A 21,786-nucleotide genomic window follows, 5' to 3' on the forward strand; every position below is an offset into this window, starting at 1 on the left:
GGCCACATATCAGAGGCTGATGAATAAGGTGTTTGCCCCCCACTTAGGGAGCTTAATGGAAGCCTATGTTGACGATATGCTGGTAAAAACCAAGGAAGAAGTGGACCTCCTATCCGACCTCTCACAAGTCTTTGACACCATAAGGTTGCACGGGATGAGACTAAACCCTGCAAAGTGCGCCTTCGCAGTGGAGGCAGGAAAATTTCTAGGATTCATGCTAACACAAAGAGGGATCGAAGCCAATCCCGACAAGTGTAGAGCTATCTTAGAGATGAAAAGCCCGACTTGTTTGAGAGAAGTCCAACAGCTGAATGGCCGACTAGCAGCTCTCTCCAGATTTTTGGCAAGATCAGCATTAAGATCCCTTCCACTATTCTCCCTACTAAAAAAGGGGCACCAGTTTGAGTGGACCCCCGAATGCGAGGAGGCGTTCCAGGAGTTCAAAAAGTTTTTGAGCCAGCCTCCTATCTTGACCCGACCTATAGCCGGAAAAGACCTCATCCTATACCTCTCCGTGGCAGACAGGGCTGTCTCAGCAGCCTTGATAAGAGAAGAGGAGGTCAGGCAACACCCAATCTACTTCATCAGTAAAGTTCTACAGGGCCCTGAGCTAAGGTACCACAAATTAGAAAAGTTTGCCTACTCCTTAGTAATAGCCTCTCGAAGGCTACGGCCTTACTTTCAGGCTCACACAATAAGAGTCCGCACGAACCAACCCATGAAGCAGATCCTCCAAAAAACGGATATTGCAGGAAGAATGGTACAATGGGCAATAGAGCTCTCCGAGTTCGACTTAAAGTATGAAACTCGGACGGCGATTAAAGCCCAGTGCCTCGCCGACTTCGTTGCTGAATATGCAGGGGATCAAGAGGACAAACCGACTACCTGGGAACTCTACGTGGATGGATCCTCCAATAAAACAGGAAGCGGCGCAGGCATAATATTGGTAGATGAAAGGGGAACCCAGATAGAAGTTTCCCTCAAGTTCGAATTCCCAGCTTCAAATAATCAGGCAGAATACGAAGCCTTGATCGCAGGATTGAAGCTGGCTGAAGAAGTCGGTGCCATGAAAGTGATGGTATACAGCGACTCCCAGGTGGCGACCTCTCAAATAAGTGGGGAGTACCAGGCAAAAGACCCAACTATGAAAAGGTACTTGGAGAAAGCCTCGGAGCTCTTGGGGCGCTTTGCAGAAACCGAGGTGAAGCACATAACTCGGGATCTAAACAGCAGAGCAGACGCCCTATTCAAGCTAGCAAGTACCAAGCCAAGAGGAAATAACAGAAGCTTGATTCAAGAGACCCTCCAGGAACCCTCAGTGGTAAAAAAGGAAGACACACTAGAAGTCTTTGAAGTGGTCGGATTAAACCTCGGATGGATGAACCCCTTAGTCGAATACCTAAAATTCGACATCCTCCCTAAGGAGGAAAAAGAAGCCCAGAAAATCCGAAGGGAAGCACAACATTATACTTTGGTGAAAAATGTTCTCTACAGAAGGGGGATATCAACACCATTGTTAAAGTGTGTACCGACCTTAAAAACCACCGAGGTGTTGGAGGAGGTACATAGCGGAATCTGCGGGAACCATCTCGGAGCCAGGTCATTGGCCAGGAAAGTAATCCGAGCTGGATTTTACTGGCCAACCTTACAGAAAGATGCCACAGAATTTGTGAAAAAGTGCCAGCCATGCCAAATGCATGCAAATTTCCACGTGGCTCCCCCAGAAGAGCTCATTAGTATCACTTCTCCATGGCCCTTTGCAAAATGGGGAATGGATTTGTTAGGTCCTTTTCCCCAAGCGCCAGGACAAGTTAAATACCTAATAGTGGGAATAGATTACTTCACAAAGTGGATAGAAGCAGAACCACTGGCCACCATCACTGCACAGAGGAGTCGGAGGTTCCTCTACAAAAATATAATCACAAGGTATGGGATACCTTATTCCATTACCACAGATAACGGAACCTAGTTCACCGACTCCACCTTTAGAAGCCTGGTAGCCAGTATGAAAATTAAACACCAGTTCACCTCGGTGGAACACCCACAAGCCAATGGGCAAGCCGAAGCAGCCAACAAAGTCATTCTGGCAGGGCTGAAGAAAAGGTTACAAGACGCGAAAGGGGCTTGGGCTGAAGAGCTCCAACAAGTACTATGGGCTCACAGAACAACTCCCCAATCCGCCACTGGAGAAACACCCTTCCGACTAGTCTATGGCGTAGAAGCCATGATCCCAATAGAGGTCAATAAGCAAAGCCCAAGAGTGATTTTCCACGATGAGATCAGGAATATACAGGGACATAAAGAAGAACTCGACTTGCTCCCTGAAGTCCGAGAAGAAGCTCAGATAAGAGAAGCAGCATTGAAACAAAGGATGACTACAAGGTACAACAAAAAAGTCATTCGAAGGAGTTTCACCCCAGATGACTTAGTCTTAATCAGAAACGACATTGGGGTCAACAAATCTGGGGAGGGAAAGCTCGCCGCCAATTGGAAAGGACCATACAAAATCAAGGAGGTCTTAGGAAAAGGCTATTATAAGGTGACCGACTTAGGCGGCACCGAGTTACCAAGGTCATGGCATGCTTGTAATATGAAAAGGTACTACAGTTAAAAGCAAACCCTACTCCCTGATGTACTATTTTCCCAGCTTCATGATTTTTTCCCAGAATCAAAGGGTTTTTTCTGAAGAAGGGTTTTTAACGAGGCATCACAGTAGGGGCTAAGGGAAATAAATTAGCAAAAGCCCTTAGTAGCAATAAGGTACCTCCTCAATTAATAAAGAACTCTTTCATTTTAAATATCTCTTTCAAAATTCCCTTTTAAATTTTCTTTCTATGAAACGCGCCGATTTAAGCTCGACAAAACGTAAAAATCCCATGAACCGACCTAGATGGTCGTCAGGATAAAACGACGAGGTACAAGTCGGTGTAAAGAGGCTATAGAAGTCGATCATGATAAACTCGGGAGCAGTCCGACCCACAGGGCGGAATGCGAAACCGAGTAAAATTAAAAATGAATCGCAAAAGTAGCCTAAGTCACGAAAAACTCAATAAAACAAAATTGAGTACTAGGAATAACAAAAAGAGATAAGGAAAAACTAAGAAAAAGGCTGCCTTGAGAATCAAGGAAATTCAGAAAAGCAGGCAAATCCCAAAGAAAAGATTTTTTCCAGAAAAGATCAAAGAGTCAAAGGAACCACGAAAAGCATGCGCGCATAAGGTAACTCAAAACCCTTATCCAAAAAGGGTATTTATCTAACGATAAATTAAACCCTTATTAAAAAGGGGCATTACTGTTTTGTTTACGACCTTAAAAGGCCAAAAAATTGTTCAAAACACCAACAAATAAATATAAAGAGTTTAAAAAGAGGGGCCCACAGGCCGGTCCCCAATAGCCAAAATCACTTTTTTAGAAGATCACCACCAGCAGAGTCAGGGGGAACGCCAGGAGCAGGAGTTGAAGAGGAAGTCGGAGGAACGGTAGAAGAACTCGGGGCGTCCTTAGAGCGAGGAGGGGACTCTACGATCCTCTGCCCCCGAGTCTTTAAATCAGACTCAGATTCCACTATGGGGGCAGGAGGATCCACGATGGCACCATCAATAACAATCTTATCAGGGTCCAAAGGAGAAAGGTCCAAGTCAGGAGCAATAACTCCGACCTGTTCCTTGAAAATCCTCCAGGCCTCATCAGCACCATCCGCAATAGAGTCCTCCAACTCGGTGTAGGCCTTCCGAGCATTCAGTAAGTCGTTCTTTACAGACACAAGATCAGCAAATAAACTATTGTAGCTGGCTTGCGCTGCCTTCCTCAACTCCACCTCCATGTTGCATTGGGCTTGCAACTTCTGCCCCTTCTCTCGGAGGTTGTTCCTCTCCCCCTCCAGTTTGGCGACTTTCCCCTCCAACTCCTTCTCATGCTCTTGATATATACGAAGCCTACCCTCCAGCTCCTCGACCCTCGAGGTCGTCCCTAAAGAGCTGATGGGAGTCTTCTCAAATATATCCAAGAGTTTGCCACAAACCCCCGCCGTCTTGAGACTCTCCTCAACCACAGTAGTGAGGTAGTGCCGAACAGAAACATCATCCATACTCATACGAGCATGAGGATAGATGTTCTTTCGGACGAACGCAAGAGCGTCCGCCTCACCAGAAGCGCCAGACTCTAAGGTCTTGCGCTTCTTTGGCTCTGGTTCGGGAGTAGGTCGGATGGAAGGGGGTGGCAGAGAAGAAGCAGAGGAAGAAATTACAATAGGTTGAGAAGGAGTCCCAACGTTCCGAGGAGGAGGAGGGGGAGAGACAACCGTCCTAACACCTCCAGACCTGGCTCGAGACTTTGCCTTGGCTTCCTGAACCCTCTGGTAAGACTCTTGAGCATTTTTCTTTGCCATCTCTACAAAAAACAAATTGGTAGCCAAAATCAGACAAAGTCGGTAAAAGAAATTGCAAGTCGGAAACAAGCAAGAAACACAAAAAGCTACCTAATTGTGACTGAACAAAGGTCGGCGACCCCTGGAGAAATTTTTTAGTATCCAAGTATGGGGCCCTCCCCCACGCTTCTCGGAGGAACCCCACAATGGCTGCCTCTACCTCATTTAAGTCATCCAGACCATATTTCTCGCAAGGGGAGGCCTCCAGCCAATATAAAGGAAATCGGGGAGAAGAATGATCATCCAGGAAAAAGGGGTGGTGACCCTCTACAGCTTGCACTTTGAAAAAGTAGTTCTTGAAGTCATGAAAGGACTCGTCAAAAAGGGTAAAAAGTCTCCGACCTTGTATGGCTCGGAACGACACCCACTGTTGTTTATTGTTTAGCCCACTGAAGGGTTTTGTCATATGGAAAAGATGGAAGAAAATCTTTAAAGAAGTCGGGAACTCTAAAGCCTGGCTGACAAATTGATAAATTTTCAAAAAACCCCAAGAGTTGGGGTGAAGCTGGGTGGGAGCGACTCGACAGTGACGCAAAACAGATATCTCAAAATTCGAAAAAGGAAGAAAAACACCCAAACGGGTGATCATGCACTCATACATAAAGAAAAAATGAGGGGCCGCCTCATCGACTCTTCCAAAACAAACCCGGTCTTCAGGACCCGGGACTACCAATTCGTATTTTGGTTCGTCATCCTCAGAAGTACAAATTCTGTGATGAGTGCGAAGGTTGGTAATGAACTCAGAATCGACTGAGGGCTCCTCCCCTAAAACCGTGACATCAACCCAGTGAGAGAGAGCATCTACAGAAGCCATTTCTTTTTATAAAAAAGGGGGGTAACAAACCTACAAGGGGAAAAGAAATGTCACCAACACGGTCTCTAAAGGGAGGAGGATGCGAAACTAAAGTCTACAAATCAAATTTATCTACAAAGGCATATTAAAGAACTAACCTTTATCCGGAAATAAGGGTTGGAAGCAAAAAGCCTTTGAAGACGCAAGAACGCAGCACGAACGAAGGCAAGGAAAATTTGAAAGATCGCAGAAACGAAACAACGAAAGAGAGGGAAAATATTTATAAGAACGTTAGGGGCATAACGGTAAAATCGGGGCAATCATTAATGAGGATGCACCGTTACCAAGGCTATTAAATCCCTACGCACACCCCTAACGGACACGACGCTTGATTAGACGTAACTGTCAGAACCAAAAGGTCACAAAAAATCACGTCGGTTCTCAAACCATCACGTCGGTCCTCTCACAAATCGGCTACGACCCCGAGTTGAATACTCGAACCCAACTCTTAAAAATAAATTGGGCTCGAGTAGGGGCACTGTTCATACCCTGGCCCAATAAATAGGACCCAGGATCCAAGCAAAGAAGCCCAACCCAAAGGGGTTGGCCCTCCCCCAGTACCGGCCTTCATCCCCAGAAGTCGGTACTGAACACGACCTACTCCAAAGAAGTCGGATACGAGGGTTAGCTGGCAGATAACACTCATTCGAATGAGTAACCGCCCCTAGAAACTCTCTAACCACTTCATAGAGCCATATCTTAACCTCCCTAAGATATGGGAACGGTTATCCACCTAAAAAGGTGGCACTACTTCAGCGGTGGTTATTGGTTCACCACTATAAATACCCTGACATCCCTCAGGTATCACTAAGCCCCAATACTTTCTCAACTTGCTCACACTCTTGCTAACTTAGGCATTGGAGTGTCATTGCAGGTGCCACCCCCCATTCTTCCAGACGCACAAGTCGAACGGAGGAACACCGAGTTTCAGGTGCACCAGCTGGCCACCTCCTTCACACGTTTGGGTCAACCAACGTCATCCGGCCCACTAATCTCCGATTACCCACCGTAACAACTACCATGTAAATGTGATCTACTTGAGTTTTTGGAAGTTTCACTTTTGCTACTCAACATCCTCTCCAACTCACCAAAAATAACTTTAATTTTGGATATTTGGGGTACAATCTAATTAAGTTTTTGTGTTCAAATTCCTAGAAGTTAAATTAATGTTTATAAGATTTTTGCTACGTCATATAACCGTTAACAGTGCCAAATATTAATTAAAATTGTCACGTCAATTTTTTTTGTGACGAAAATGAATAGAAAAACCAAATTGAATCATAACTCAAAATTTTAGGATACAAATTAAATTAATTAAAAATTTAAAGATTAAATTAAATTAGAAATCAAATTTTAAAGATAATTTTGAGTATTAATTCACACTTCGTGTTTATGAAATCACATTCATGTGTGTTTGGATTTTTTTTTTCTACTATTATTTAACCTTACTATATCTTTAACTCAATACACCAAAGTCAACAGGAAAAAAGAACAGAAGAATAAGACAAAAGATTTCCAAAAACAATCCATTAAACAATTAATCATCAATAACCACAAACATCACCCATAATTTCAAATAAACAAGTATTATCACCATGATCACAAATAATTATGACTAGTCCAAACCTTAACAATTACACACACACAAAAGTGGTTCGGTTCTTTTGCTATATTGGTTGATAATAACTTTATCGGATATAATTTTTGAATGCAGAGAGGTGCATCTTTCTTCTTATGAGATCTAATCAGAATACACAATTATGGGTGAGATGAGAGATTATTCGTGTTCTTTATATATGAATTATCATTTTGTTTTGCAACGGTCGTGGTCAATCATTCATTGTTGATAAAAGCGTAGCGTTGAGGAAAGCCTTTAAGTTGGTGTCGGAAGGACCACCTTCCTTGGAAGCATCCTTGGCCATAATCTTCCATTTCTCTCCATTCGTTCTCACTTCCTTCGCTTTCTCTCCATCACTCTCCATCACCACCTCCACACACCTCTTTATTTCACCACCCGTCACTATCCCTTCTTCCTCATCCTCCACCACCCTCACACCAATCTTCCACACTTGTTCAATTAACTTCGCATTCGTCTTTTGATCCGACCACTGAGGAAACGCCACCACCGGAACCCCACACACCAGGCTTTCCATGGTGGAGTTCCAACCACAGTGTGTCACGAAACAACCCACTGAAGCGTGGGACAACACTTGTACCTGTGAACACCACTTCACTATCTTCCCCTTCTTTCTCAGTTCCTCCATGCAACTCAACTCTTCCTCGTCTCTAATCACCCACAAGAATGGAAGTCTACAATCCAATAACGCACGTGCTATTTCCTCTTTCTGTCTCTTAGATAGCGGAAAGTAGCTACCGAATGAGACATAAACCACTGACATCTCTGCCTTCGAGTCCAACCATTGAATGTAGCCATCATTTGAGTCTTGAATTAGGTCACCTCCGAATGAAGTATCGTTGGGGTTTTTCCCGTCCAGGAACGCCGACGGAATCAACGGCCCGATGGGGATCATGTTGACTCTATCAACGGCTTTCAGGGCCTCTGCTTCAAGAGCTTCAAAGGTGTTCACGAGAACTGTAGGGTTAGTCTCTTTGTCAAGCTCCTGAAACTGCTCTTCAAACGATTCAAGAAGAAAAGACAAGAAACTTGGTCTTCCTACCAGCAAGAAACTGGGTACTTCACGCGCCGAAAACAACAACGGCAAACCAGGCAGTGCTATGGAATAAGATGAAGATGCCTTTTCTTCCTTGCTTTTCTCATTGATGTAGTTATCGTATCCATGGAAGTAGTGATATAAGATTGTGAAAACCGTGGCTGGCTCGATCCACAGAAGCGCCGAAGGGAGGTGAAAGCCACGCGCCACCTCTTGTGCCCATTGAACGAGCAAAGTGTAGGTTACGCAGGTGAAAGGGTGACCTTGTTTTGCACTAGAGCTTATGAGGTCTGCCACGAAATCTGAGCCCCGGCGCTTCAACTCGGAAGCGTAGAGCTTGTAATCTTCGTCTCGGCCGGCTATGGCGTTGAAACCGGTGTCGTGACCGTCGGAGAAGGTTACGATGGATAGGCCGGGGAAGGAGGGTTTATTAACCATGCGACTGTGCAGGTAGATGGTGATAGCGAGGGTGACGTGTGAGTCTAAAGAGACGAGTCGCTTGGCGAATTCGAGTGCAGGGTTTATGTGGCCTTGTGCCGGGTAGATTACGAGGAGAAAGCGGTGGCGGACCATGGTGCCGTAGCTGAATTATTGAGCGTATGTGTGTAAAGATAAGTACTGGGCGGTTGGAGCTATTGCTAATCAAAAATAGAGTAGTGAAGTGCTATGATTTTGTTGCCAGTGTGTCCTCCGCGAAAAAAAAATCTAGTAATCAGTATTTTTATTAAAATTTAATTAATATTTAATTAATAAAAAATAAGTAAATAATTTTATATTATTAAATATAATTTTATATTATTAAAAATATTAATGATGATTAAATAATAATTATAAATTATAAAATTTATTGACCTTCTAAAGCTCTTTTTATAAAGAAAAAGTATAGGTAACTAATAATATTTTTGAACAATGTGTGAATAATATAAATTAATAAAATTAAAAGAATAAATTAATCTTAAATTTAATTAATAGTATTAAATTAAAATGTAGTATATTTTTATTTAATTAATAATTGTTTATATTATTTAAGATAGTCATAACACTCTCTGTTTATAAAAATTCTAAATGATGAGTAATGATTGATGTTTCCTCAAAAGGAAAAAAATATAATAATAAAAGTATAAAACAACTAATATTTGGAAACGTCACTATTTAAGCTATAGCTAATGATGAAACAGCTAATATTTGGAAATTGGAAAAGTTACTATTTAAACTATAGCTAATAATCTTTTTGGTGACTAACTAAGCTAATAAATAGTAAAAATAATATTTATACATTAAAATTAATTATTAATATATTTATATATAAATATATATAATTTAATATATTTTTAATATATATATATATATATATATATATATATTATACTAATAAAAATAATTTTAATGTATACAAAAGCATAATTGAATAAAGAGAATAGTAAAATATTGCTATTTTGTGGTCTGTATATTCAATTTCCAAATGATGAGTTATGACCGAAATTTTGGTGCTCATATGAGCCATGATTGATGGAGAGTGGTTCATTCGATAAAAATAATCAAAATCTACTTAATATACTAAAACTGGATTTTCCCCCGGCTACTAAAGGTGACGTGTCGATCTCTCATGCCTCCGTTTTCCCTCCAAAACGAATAAATTTTTTTTCTATTCTAAATTATTTTATTGTAATTATATTATAATTAATACTAAATGAATAATATATAATTATACTAATTTAGCAACATATCTTCATTATAATTAATACTAAATGCACTATTAAACTACTTATCAATTATCAATTAAAAATACTTTTAATAATTTTAATGATAATAATAATATCAATAATAGTAATAATAATAATAAAAAATCTTTGTTACCCGATTCACGTATATCAAATAATTTTTCTAAATTATTTTATAAAAAATATCTTTAATATAATTATATTGTAATTAATATTTAATAAATAATATATAATTATACTAATTTAGAAACATATCTTCATTATAATTGTATCAAATCAAAATTTAATGCATTATTAAAAAATTACCTTAATAATAGGTAATTTACATATTTATTTTTGTTTTACTAAAGTCTATATATAGTGTTTTCCTGTGATACATGAATCTAAATTTGAGAACATATATTTTATTCGTGGCAAGTTGTTAACCCATTTATATTGATAATAATAATAACTTTATTAGAATAAATATCAAATTTTATTCCTAATATAAAAATATAAAATTTAATTCCTTCCATCTTCATTTTACCACTATAAAAGACCATGTATACTAGAAGAAAATATCATTCGTTTACCAATAAATCTTTCATTTGATAGCTTTTACAACAATTTTTTTTCTTCCTATGAGGCGTCGTTGCAAGAAGGCAACTATCGTGGACACAAACTACCACATTCTCCAACTTTCGTGCTCATCATTCGGAGCTATATAAGATATGTTATCTATGAAGTATTTATAGACCATGGTGTTATCATGTATGCATAAATAAAAAATGTTTCGTATTTAAATTTAAGTCATTTACCTGTTTGTAGTATATTATAGTGTGAAATTACTTTCAATATGTGTTGTGTAACAATATTATTATGTTCTAATTTAAACTTTTACTTTAGAATTGTATTATGATTTTATCTCATCATTTTTTCTTAGATATCAAGTTGACGTATTTTTATTTATTATTATTATTGAAACGGATGTGATATGAAATATACCAAAAAAAAAAAAACTCTCACATTCAATTTATTTTATTGTAGTCTTCTATCTATTCTATTTATTTTTATTTTCTTCTTATTCATTTTATTTTCTTTTTAAATGTTATATAATTTATTATAATTTATACCAATCTATCTACTTAATATACTAAAACTGAATTTTTTCCAACTTATGATGGTGAGGTGTCATTTTCTCGTGAATTTATTTTTCCTCCAAAATGATTGCACTATTTCTCTCTTTCAAATTTATTTTTAAAAATTATCTTTAATTGATATAATTGTACTATAATTAATATTTAATCAATGATACATAATTATACTAATTTAAGATAATCTCTTTATTATAATTATACTAATCTCTTTTAAATTTATTTCAGAAAATTATCTTAATTATAATTATATAACAATATTATACTTAGTATTTAATGAATAATTCATAATTATACTAATTTAGAAAAATATCTCTACTATAATTATATAAAATTAATAATTAATGCATTATTAACCTAATTATCAATCAGAAATATTTTTAATTATTTTAATTATATTGATATAATTCTATTTTTTATTCATTATCCTAAAATTTTATTAGTGACAAGTTATTATCTTAATGGTGACCTATATTATAATAATAATAATAATAATAATAATAATAATAATAATAATAATAATAATAATAATAATAATAATAATAATAATAAAGATAGAAAATAATATTTTAGAAAAATATAAATTGGTTATTAATAATGATAATTATATGATTAATTTTTAGTAATCATTAAATATATTTAATATAAATAACTAAGTTTAATTAGTTAACAAATAAAAAGAAATATTATTGCACGATTGTAGAAGTAACAATATATATATATATATATAACCAATTTAATATTAATAACAATAATTATCGTTATTATTCAATAATAATAATAATAATAATAATAATAATAATAATAATAATAATAATAATAATAATCTTTTCTTTAATTAAAACACTCATCTAATTGAATTAATATAAATATTTAATGAAAATAAAGGATAAATTTTTTAGTTTGAAGGATAATACAATCAAATATTCTTGAAGATTTTAAAGTTGTGAGTATATATTCTTTCTATATTAATATACGCATGCATATTACCTCCTTTTTTCCATAAATGGAAAATAACATTTACCCGTTAAATTTGTTAGTTACTCAATCGATTCATCTTATTTATTGTGATTGAGATTGATATATAAACAAAGATTTTTTTTCTTCCATTAATTTTAGTAAAGAAATCCATGACGTAAAATAAAATAAAATAAAGTTAGTATCTACTTTTTTTCTCAATATTTTTTATATTTACGGTAAATATTAAATATAGAAAAGAAAAAAAATAATATTAATTATTATTACTTTTATTTATTTACATTCATAATTAAATTTAATATAATTATAGCTATGATTATAACAATTTATATCTGTTACATATATAGCAAGTATATTATATATAATTATATATCTCCTCTTTTATATATACGTAGCAAGTATTTCTATTTATATAATCTACTTAATATATTAAAATTAGGTTTTTTCTCAACTAATGAGAGTGAGATATGAATTTCTCATGAATTCATTTTTCCTCCAAAATGAATGCATTTAATGAATAATGCATAATTATACTAATTTAGGAAAATATCCTTATTATAATTATATAAAATCTATATTTAATACATTATTAAACTACTTATCAATTATCAATCGAAAATATTTTTAATAATAATAATAATAATAATAATAATAATATACTTCTACTTAATATACTAAAATTGTATTTTTTCCTAATTAATTGAAGTGATGTGTCAATTTTTCATAAATTCATTTTTCTTCTAAAATGAAAGCATTATTCTCTCTTCTAAATTTATTTTAGAAAAACATCTTTATTATATTTATATTACAATTAACATTTAATGAATAATGTATGATTATATAAAATTAATATTTAATGCATTATCAACTAATGAAAGCGAGGTGTCAATTTTTAATGAATTTATTTTCTCTCCAAAATAAAAGTACTATTCTCTCTTCTAAATTTATTTTAGAAAAATAAAAATTTCATGCTGAATATAGGTGGCAAGTTAAAAAAAATAAGCAAGTTAATGAAATCAAATCATATTTCTATAACATATATAAGAATGTATATTTTTATTATATAAAAATTGAATTTTTGTACTTCATGATGGGCGTGGGATACTTCTTAGCGTGTTTCTTAATTTATTTTTTATAACTCATTGAATACAATTTACTACAGTAAATTAATTATATCAACTAATTGATTTGATTAGGTATTTAAATATCATACGATTTATTATAATTTATATCAATCAAATAATTGTAATTTATTATATCAATTATTTTAATTCATTAATTTATAAGGTACATAATAACATAAGTAATTTGTTACTTATACTGATTAAATACAATAAATACATATTAATTTAGTTAAAAAAATTATTTTCTCCTATGTTTTCTATTTATTTTTTTTAATTCATTAAATCCAATCAATTATAATAAATTAATTATATCAACTAATTAATTCAATCAATTATTTTCTAATTTATTTTTTTGAATTCAATAAATCAAATAAAATTAATTATACTAATTATTTGTATCGACTAATTGATTTGGTTAATTCTTAAAAATATTTTTATTTAATTTATTTTATTTATTTAAATATAGCTAATTAGTTATTTAATTTTATTAGGATAAATATCAAATTCTATTTCTAATATAAAAATACAAAATTTTATTCCTTCTGTTTTTATTTTACCACTATAAAAATACTAGAAGAAAATATTATTCATTTACCAATTACTCTTTCGTTGGGTAGCTTTTACAACAATTTTTTTTCTTCCTATGAGGCGTCGTCACAAGGCAACTATCATGGACACAAATCAGCACACACTCTTCAACTCATGTGCTCATCATTCAGAGCAATATATGATATATTATCCATTAAGCATTTATAGACTATGGTGTTATCATGTATACGTAAATAAAAAAAATCCGTAAAAAATCCGTAATTAAGCTTAAGTTATTTACCTATTTGTGTAGTATATTGTAGTGTGAAATTACTTTTAATTTGTGTTGTGCAATGATATTATGGTTTAATTTAAGCTTTTATTTTAGAATTGTGTTATGATTTTATCTCATCATTTTCTCTTAGATATTAAGTTGATGTATTTTTATTTATTATTATTGAAACGGATGTGATATAAAATTTGTAAAAAGAAAAAAAAAAACTCATATTCAATTTATTTTATTGTAGTCTTCTATTCTTCTATTTCTTTTTTATTTTTTATTCATTTTATTTTTTTAATATCATATAATTTATTATAATTTATACCAATTAATTAATTATAATTCATTATATCAGTTAGTTTAATTAATTAATTTATAATATAAATGATAAAATAGATCATTTAGTTACTTATACGTTTATTTTTCTAAAATCTAAATCTGAATAATTATATTTTCAGTTTTTGTTATGAACAAAATATTATTAATAATGAATAATAATTAACCACTCATACTTTTGATCAAAGTATTTGGATAATTTTTATATTTATTAATATTAATTATTGATTATTTTTTCATAAATAAATTATATTATAATTTTATGTTAAAGTCATTCTTCTATTTGCTTTTACTAATTTATTATCTAACTATTATATAAAATTAAAACCGTATTAATAAATTTAATATTAAAATTAATTTGGCTTTTTATTATTTAGAGTGTTTTTCAATCAATAATTTTATACTCTTTATTTTTTTTTCAGTTTCATTTTGAATTTTAATTTAGTACACAAAGGTAGTGAAATTTCATTGATACTGAAATAAAGTTTCAAAAGGGTCCATAAGGTAGAATAAGTAAAATAATGTGATACCCACATTGCAACATCTAAATAAAACAACTTAGAATCTAAAATATTTATCTTTCTCTTTCTCACCGTCTATTATATTATCTATTCTATCTATTCTATTATATAAAAATCGAATTTTTACCTTTAATGATAGAATCAACATAGCATGCTTCTACTTTATTTTGTTTAACACATTAAAGACAATTCATTATGATGAATTAATTATATCAACTAATTGATTTGAATAGATATTTAAGTATCACACAATTTAAAATTAGGTATATTAATTATTTGATTTAATTTTTATGATATATAAATTTAAGAAATAAATTAAAATAAGATAATTTATTACTTATTTAAATTGAATACAACAAATATAAATTAATTTAGTTAAAAATTTACTATTTTCTAATCTTCACATAAAAATGACAAAACAAAATTATAAAAATAATATTTTTATCACTTTTGCTATTTTAATTTTTTTTTTTGCTTTTTTATGTATAATTTTATTTTATATTAACTTTGTTTATTTAATAATAAAATATACTCATATTAATTCTATCATATAATAATATATTTTTCTCCTATATTAATCGAAGAATTTAAATAGTTATCAACTACATCTAATAGAATAACTAAGAAGTGAGAACTATGAGAAGTTAAACCTAGGTTCAAAATGTTGAAACAAAGAAAAGAAAACGATGGATATATGATTAGAGAAAAATGTATAATAATGACAAAATATACTAAAACTGGATTTTTTCTCCAACTAATAAAAGTGAGGTGTTAATTTCTCATGAATTCATTTTTTTCTCTAAAATGAAATCATTATTTTCTTTTCTAAATTTATTTTAGAAAAATATATTTATTATAATTATATTACAATTAACATTTAACGAATAATGCATGATTATACTAATTTAGAGAAATATTTTTATTATAATTATATAAAATCAATATTTAATACATTATCAACTAATAAAAGTGAGGTACAATTCCTCATGAATTCATTTTTCCTCCAAAATGAAAGCACTATTCTCTCTTCTAAATTATTTTAGAAAAATATCTTTATTATAATTTTATTACAATATTATAATTAGCATTTAATGAATAATACATAATTATAATAATTTAGAAAAATAAAGTCCAGTAATTTATCTTCCGACTGCACACGTGTGTAGAATAACTTTTAAGAAGGAGTCATGTATAGTAAATACGGTCGATGATTGTAAAACTGTATGCTAATATTGATATAATATTATTTTAAGTATATGTTTTGCAGGCATCAAAGAAAAGTGTTGAGTTGTTTTTTAGTAGATTTAAATTATTTATTGTTTATTAGAGAATTTTGTGCATTAGAATTCTCTAATAATTTATTATTTATTTTGAGTTAATTTTGATATGTTCTTACTTGACAATAAAACAACATATAAAAATTTGTTGGTGGGTCTAAGTATTATTAAGTTATTTATGGTCACATTGAGTATATATATTTGATTTATTGATGAAAGTAGATTACTAAAACCAATTAATAACTATTTTAGGATTAATATATTTAACACTAGATTAATAAAAAACAAATAAATCATAACATTATATTTTTATTAATCAAATTATTATAATTTAAATTAATCTTAACAAAATAATTTAAAATTATAATTTTAATCTTATCACATGCATGACACGGGTTAATACAAGTTTAAATAACAACTTTAATCTTATCACGTGCATGGCATGGTACGGATTAATTGTTCTTCATTTTGAGCTGATTTTGATATTTTCTTACTTCACAGTAAACCAACATATAAAACTTTGTTGGTAGATTTAAGTATTACTAGATTATTTATGGTCATATTGAGTATATATGCCTGATTTATTGAAAAAAGTAGATTAAATAACTATTTTATAGTTAATACAATTAACACTATATTAAGAAAAGAAAAACAACGCATACAAGTTATTCTTTTATTAATTAAATTATTATAATTAAAATAAAATTTAACATAACAATTTAAAATTATAATTTCAATCTTATCACGTGCATGGCACGGGTGATTAAACTTGTATTATAATAAAATAGAGATATAGAGATAGTAGAGTATGTAATTTAATATGTTTGATAAAATTATTATTTAATAATTTTTAATTAGTAATTTTCACGCAAACTAATTGCATACGAATTTTTATTTTATAATAATAATATAAAATAACAAATGAATTATATTAAATATATATTAAAATTAATTATTAAAATCAATCTTTAATATATTTGTATATAAATAAATATATAGTTTAATTTATTTTTTTAATTTTTATATTATATTAATAACTGATTTTAATGATTAATTTTATAATATATATAATATAATTATATAAATATATATTATTTAATTTATTTTTAATATATAAATGACATTTTTAAAAAGAAATAGACAAACCAGAACAAAAAGACATTGTCCATTTACATTATTTGAGATGCCGCACGGGGATACATGTGCTGAATATTTTAAGAAAAATGGAAAATCAATAAAAATGAATCGAAATTAATTTAAAATATTTTATTTTATATATTTTAATTATTATTAAAATAAATGAATAACTTTAAATATAATAAATATGTAATCATAAATATTATTGTTCATACCTTAACCCACGTAATGGTCAGGTTCAGTTAGGTCAAAAAGGTCCAATTCAAAGATTTGACTTTCACTGTTCATCTGATCTTTTTAAAGAGGTCAGATTCGACATAAGTTAGCAGATGACACTTATTTAAATAAGTAACAGCCTCCTAAAATCTTTCACTCACTTCTAGAAGAGATATCTCAACAACACTAAGATAAAGGGGCGGTTATCCATCATCAGAAGTGGAACTACACCAACAGTGATTATTGGATCATCACTTATAAATACACGACACGGCTGCTTAACCCCTTGCTGATTTAGACATCGGAGTATCTTTGCAGCTACCAAACCTCATTCCTTCAAACATACACACAACTTGAACGGCGGTCCCAAACGTGAATCAAAATCGGAGACCACTTCTCTCTAACATTTGGGCCTCTCATTCGAGCCCAACCCTCCGATTCTAGGTAAGTCCCGAAACAATTATATATATGAAATTATAAATATTAAATTAAATAAAATTACTTTAAACTATTATCTTTTTAATATTATTTAGTTCTTTTTCTATACTACGTTATATATCGATCTTTTTGAAACAACTATTTTATTTAATATTTTTTCGTATCTAAGTTAATATTAATTAAACTTTAATTTATTATTTGAACAAATAATAAAAAATATCTTAAATTTAATAAATTGCTGAGAAAAAGTTTTCTAATTTTGTGAACAAAAAATCAACAATTAAATATTTTAAAACATTATAAACAAAACAAATATTCTCCTATAATTTTTTATTGATTTCCAATTGGCAAAGAAACCCATGAAGGTTGTAAAACAAACAAAAAAAACCCAAAACATCATATAAAACACAAAGGCATATTTATAACCAAAAAAATCCAAAGGACCAATTATAATATAAATTAATTAAATTAATTTTTTATTTTTAATTTTTAAATTTAAAAAATTAGAATAACAAAAAATTATATTTTTTTCGTATTTAATTTTTTTTTTAACTATTTAGTTAGAGTTAACCTCCTTTCTAGTAGATTCATAGTAGATTTTGACTTATTATAAGACTATTAAAAGAAGGAAAAAGTCAAGAATGAGAAGAAAAATCTGATACAAGATAAGGGTTGATCTCATCTACTTTGAGGCAGTAAGTCATGCACTTGATGAAGAAAAGTCCTGAGATTCTGCTCCGAAGAGCCACCTTCCTTCACAGCTTCCCTCGCCAACCTCTTCCACTTTTCTGCATTCTCTCTCAGTTCCTTCGCCTTCTCTCCACTTCCCATCACCACATCCAGACACCTCTTTATTTCACCAGCTTCCACCACCCCTTCTTCCTCCTCCTCCTCACGATCCACCCTCACCCCTGTCTTCCACACATCTTCTACTAGCTTCGCATTCGTCTTCTGGTCCACCCACTGCGGAAACGCCACCATTGGTACCCCAGATGCTAAGCTTTCCATCGTCGAATTCCAACCACAGTGTGTCACAAAACATCCCAACGATCCATGCGACAAAACCTCCACCTGCGAGCACCACTCCACTATCTTCCCCCTTGCTTCTAATTCCTCTCTGCAGCTTAACTCTTCCTCTTCCTCTTCCTCTTTCTCTTTCTCTTTCTCTTTCTTTACTTTCTCCCTAATAACCCACAAGAATGGATGCCTTGAATCCAACAACGCACGCGCCATTTCCTCCATCTGCTTCTTCGCCAACACACAGAAGCTACCAAACGACACATAAACCACCGATTTCTCCGCCTGTGAGTCCAACCACTCTACATAATCATTCGAGTGTTTGAAAATATTACCGCCATACGAACTATCACCATCGCCATCTTTTTCAACGTCCAAGAACGCCGACGGAATCAACGGCCCGATTGGTATCACGTCCAATTTATCATCAACGGCCCTCAGGGCATCAGGTTCCAACGCTTCAAAGGTGTTGGCTAATATTCTTGGTTTGACTTCTTGATCAAGGTGTCGAAACTGTTTTTCAATCAGCGAAGCAATGAAAGAGTTCCGATACTTACTTGTCGAATTATTTGATTCCAAATAAAACGAAGGTAGGTCACATGAGGGTTTCAACGGCGGCAACCCTGGAAGCTCCAAGGAACACGACGAGGGCTCTTTGGTAATTTTCTCGTTGATGTAGTCACGGTAGCCGTGAAAGTAGAAGTAGTGGATGTCCAAGAGCACCGCTGGTTGAGGCCAGAGCACAACCGAGGGAAGGTGAAACGCACGCGCCGCCTCTGCCACCCAGTTTTGTAGGAAGGTGTAGATTACACAAGTGAAAGGGTGCTGGCCTTCTTCGGCGGCGGAGTTTATGAGATCGGTGACGAACTCTGTGCCGCGGCGCTGGTACTCGGTCATGTAGTGGTCATAGTTGGAGTCATCGGAGGTGGTGAAACCATCGTCGTAGCCATCGGAGAAGGGGACGAAGGAGAGGCCGCGGATGGAGGGTTTGTCGGACATACGGCGGTGCACGTGGACGGTGGTGGAAACGGTAACACGTGCGCCTAAATTAATGAGCCTCTTTGCTAACTGGAGGGAAGGGTTTATGTGGCCTTGTGCGGGGTATGTGATGAGAAGGACGTGGTGATGGTGCATGATGACGGTGGTGGCAGCAGCTGAGTGGTAACTGAAAATAGAATCTGTGTAATAAAGTATGGCACGCACCTTCTTCTTTGGACTAATGAATTAGTAACGAGGTGACAACTGACACGTTGAAATAATATATAGGGGTTTGAAGTTTGAACAATAAAAATCAATCGAGGAAAGTACGAGGAATCAATAAAATATTTGTATAATGTGTACAATAAAGATTTAGGAAATATTAGAGATATAATTATTAGTGTTATTTTTTATCATCAGTTGAAGCTTTTGGAATGAGTGATATCATAACATGGTATTAGAGTTTTAGATCTGAATCCTTGGTGAATCCAAAAATCAATGGTAAACCCGAAAATCAATTTAAACTTTTGGGAAGATGTTTATTATTCCTAGTATTCGGACGATTATTCTAAATAATATAAGAGATGTTCATTTTGTAATTCATATAACCTATTATACATATTGTATAAATAAGTCATTGTCTCCCTAGTAGCACTCATCATTAAATCAATAGTTTGTTAAAAATACGTATTGAAATCAAAACTATATATTCAAATAAGTAAAATAAAATAATATATGTAGCATTTTTAAATTCCAAACCATGTATGTGTCTTTTCTTGTTTTGTACATTACTACTATATTCAATATAAACGTGTTGTTTTTATGTAAAATGGAATTTGAATCCAGAGAGATTACCCTTCTTAACTTAATTAGTTGAGCTAATCTCACTATGCTATATAATATTACACCTTCAGAAATGGATTCATTTAGGCATTTAAAATAATAAAAAAATATAAAAATATTATGTGAACATACAAAATTAATTTTTAAAATAGTTATTATATATTTATATATAAATATATGTATTATTTAATATATTTTTAATATATATACATGTTTATTTTATATAAATAATTAATTTTTTATATATACATGATATAGTTACAAAAAATAAAACAAAAATAAAAAATCAAAATATTACATATGAAAAAATAATATGATTTTTTTAAATATTCCAACTTTATTGTTTAAGTAAAATTGGTTTTATATTTAAAGAACGAGAACGGTAATTAAGTGTATATGTAAATATTTATTTTGGATATAAGATATAATTTTTGGTTGTCTTTGTCCTACCTTGTGACGTTTGAGCTTACGAAATTGTTTGGGACCTAGTGGATCATCTGATCAACTTTGCTTGTGGAAATTCTGATACATATCAACTTTGAAACGGAAGGAAATCTCAGTTTTCGGAAGTAATTCCAAGTGGAATGAATGTATAAGTGTACATTATTAATAGAGGAATGTTAAGGGTAGCAATTTTGTGATTTGTAGCTATCAAATAGCCATCAATGATAGTTTTAATGGTGTGAAATTTCATCCAATTACTCACTTTTCTTTACTGGTTATATGCTGGCCAGAATTTAACAAAATTGCTGGTTTGTAGACTTTTCCTTATTATTATTAGAGCACCAGGTAATAACATCTTTTATACGATGAATAGTTTATTCATTTGTTAATGTATGTTTTCTATGACAGGTTAAGAAATTAGAACAGAACAATTGATATTAAAAAAAATAATTAACGTTTATAGAAAATTCCAAATTTTAAAAAAGAGTTAAACTTTAAAATAATTTCTGAAATTTTGCATTTAAGGTTTAAAGTGGTCTCTGAAATTAATAGTTACTCAATTTTGTTTTCAAAGTTACACTCCAGAATTCATAGTAGTTCTTCAGACAATTTTCGTCCATTACCGGCTGTTCATACTCTGACCCAACGCTAAGACTCAGGTCCAAACGAAAAGCCCAACCCAAAGGATTGAGCCTCATCCTACACCGACCTTCCCCTAGAGAAGTTGGTTCTTGACACGACTTGCTGTAAAGAAGTCGGGAACTAAGATTAGCTGGCAGATAGGCACTCATTCAAACTAGTAACTGTCCCTAAAATCTCTCAACCCACTTCCATGAGCCATTTCTCAACTTCCCTAATATAAAG

The 21,786-nt window shown here is 32.2% G+C and overlaps 3 protein-coding genes across 3 annotated transcripts; all 3 read right to left on the reverse strand.

Moving 5' to 3' along the window:
* Nucleotides 1-3,400: 3,400 nt before the first annotated feature.
* On the reverse strand, nucleotides 3,401-4,387 carry LOC148569635 (uncharacterized). The gene has a single exon (XM_088509331.1). It carries the CDS (start codon nucleotides 4,385-4,387, stop codon nucleotides 3,401-3,403), a length of 987 nt encoding a protein of 328 aa, XP_088365457.1.
* Nucleotides 4,388-6,791: 2,404 nt separating this feature from the next.
* On the reverse strand, nucleotides 6,792-8,653 carry LOC107629417 (phloretin 4'-O-glucosyltransferase). Its single transcript, XM_016332206.3, has one exon. The coding sequence runs from the start codon at nucleotides 8,522-8,524 to the stop codon at nucleotides 7,109-7,111; it is 1,416 nt and encodes a 471-aa protein (XP_016187692.1). The 5' UTR covers nucleotides 8,525-8,653; the 3' UTR covers nucleotides 6,792-7,108.
* Nucleotides 8,654-18,226: 9,573 nt separating this feature from the next.
* LOC107629416 (phloretin 4'-O-glucosyltransferase) lies at nucleotides 18,227-20,228 on the reverse strand. Its single transcript, XM_016332204.3, has one exon. The coding sequence runs from the start codon at nucleotides 19,789-19,791 to the stop codon at nucleotides 18,319-18,321; it is 1,473 nt and encodes a 490-aa protein (XP_016187690.1). The 5' UTR covers nucleotides 19,792-20,228; the 3' UTR covers nucleotides 18,227-18,318.
* Nucleotides 20,229-21,786: the final 1,558 nt, after the last annotated feature.

This window comes from Arachis ipaensis, chromosome B3 (assembly GCF_059453495.1).
Source record: "Arachis ipaensis isolate K30076 ecotype BB chromosome B3, ASM5945349v1, whole genome shotgun sequence".
Classification (NCBI taxonomy): Eukaryota; Viridiplantae; Streptophyta; class Magnoliopsida; order Fabales; family Fabaceae; genus Arachis; species Arachis ipaensis.

Bases quoted from the DNA above. Each gene is read 5' to 3' on its own strand.
- LOC148569635 (XM_088509331.1), bottom strand. From the start codon at position 4,387: ATGGCAAAGAAAAATGCTCAAGAGTCTTACCAGAGGGTTCAGGAAGCC.
- LOC107629417 (XM_016332206.3), bottom strand. From the start codon at position 8,524: ATGGTCCGCCACCGCTTTCTCCTCGTAATCTACCCGGCACAAGGCCAC.
- LOC107629416 (XM_016332204.3), bottom strand. From the start codon at position 19,791: ATGCACCATCACCACGTCCTTCTCATCACATACCCCGCACAAGGCCAC.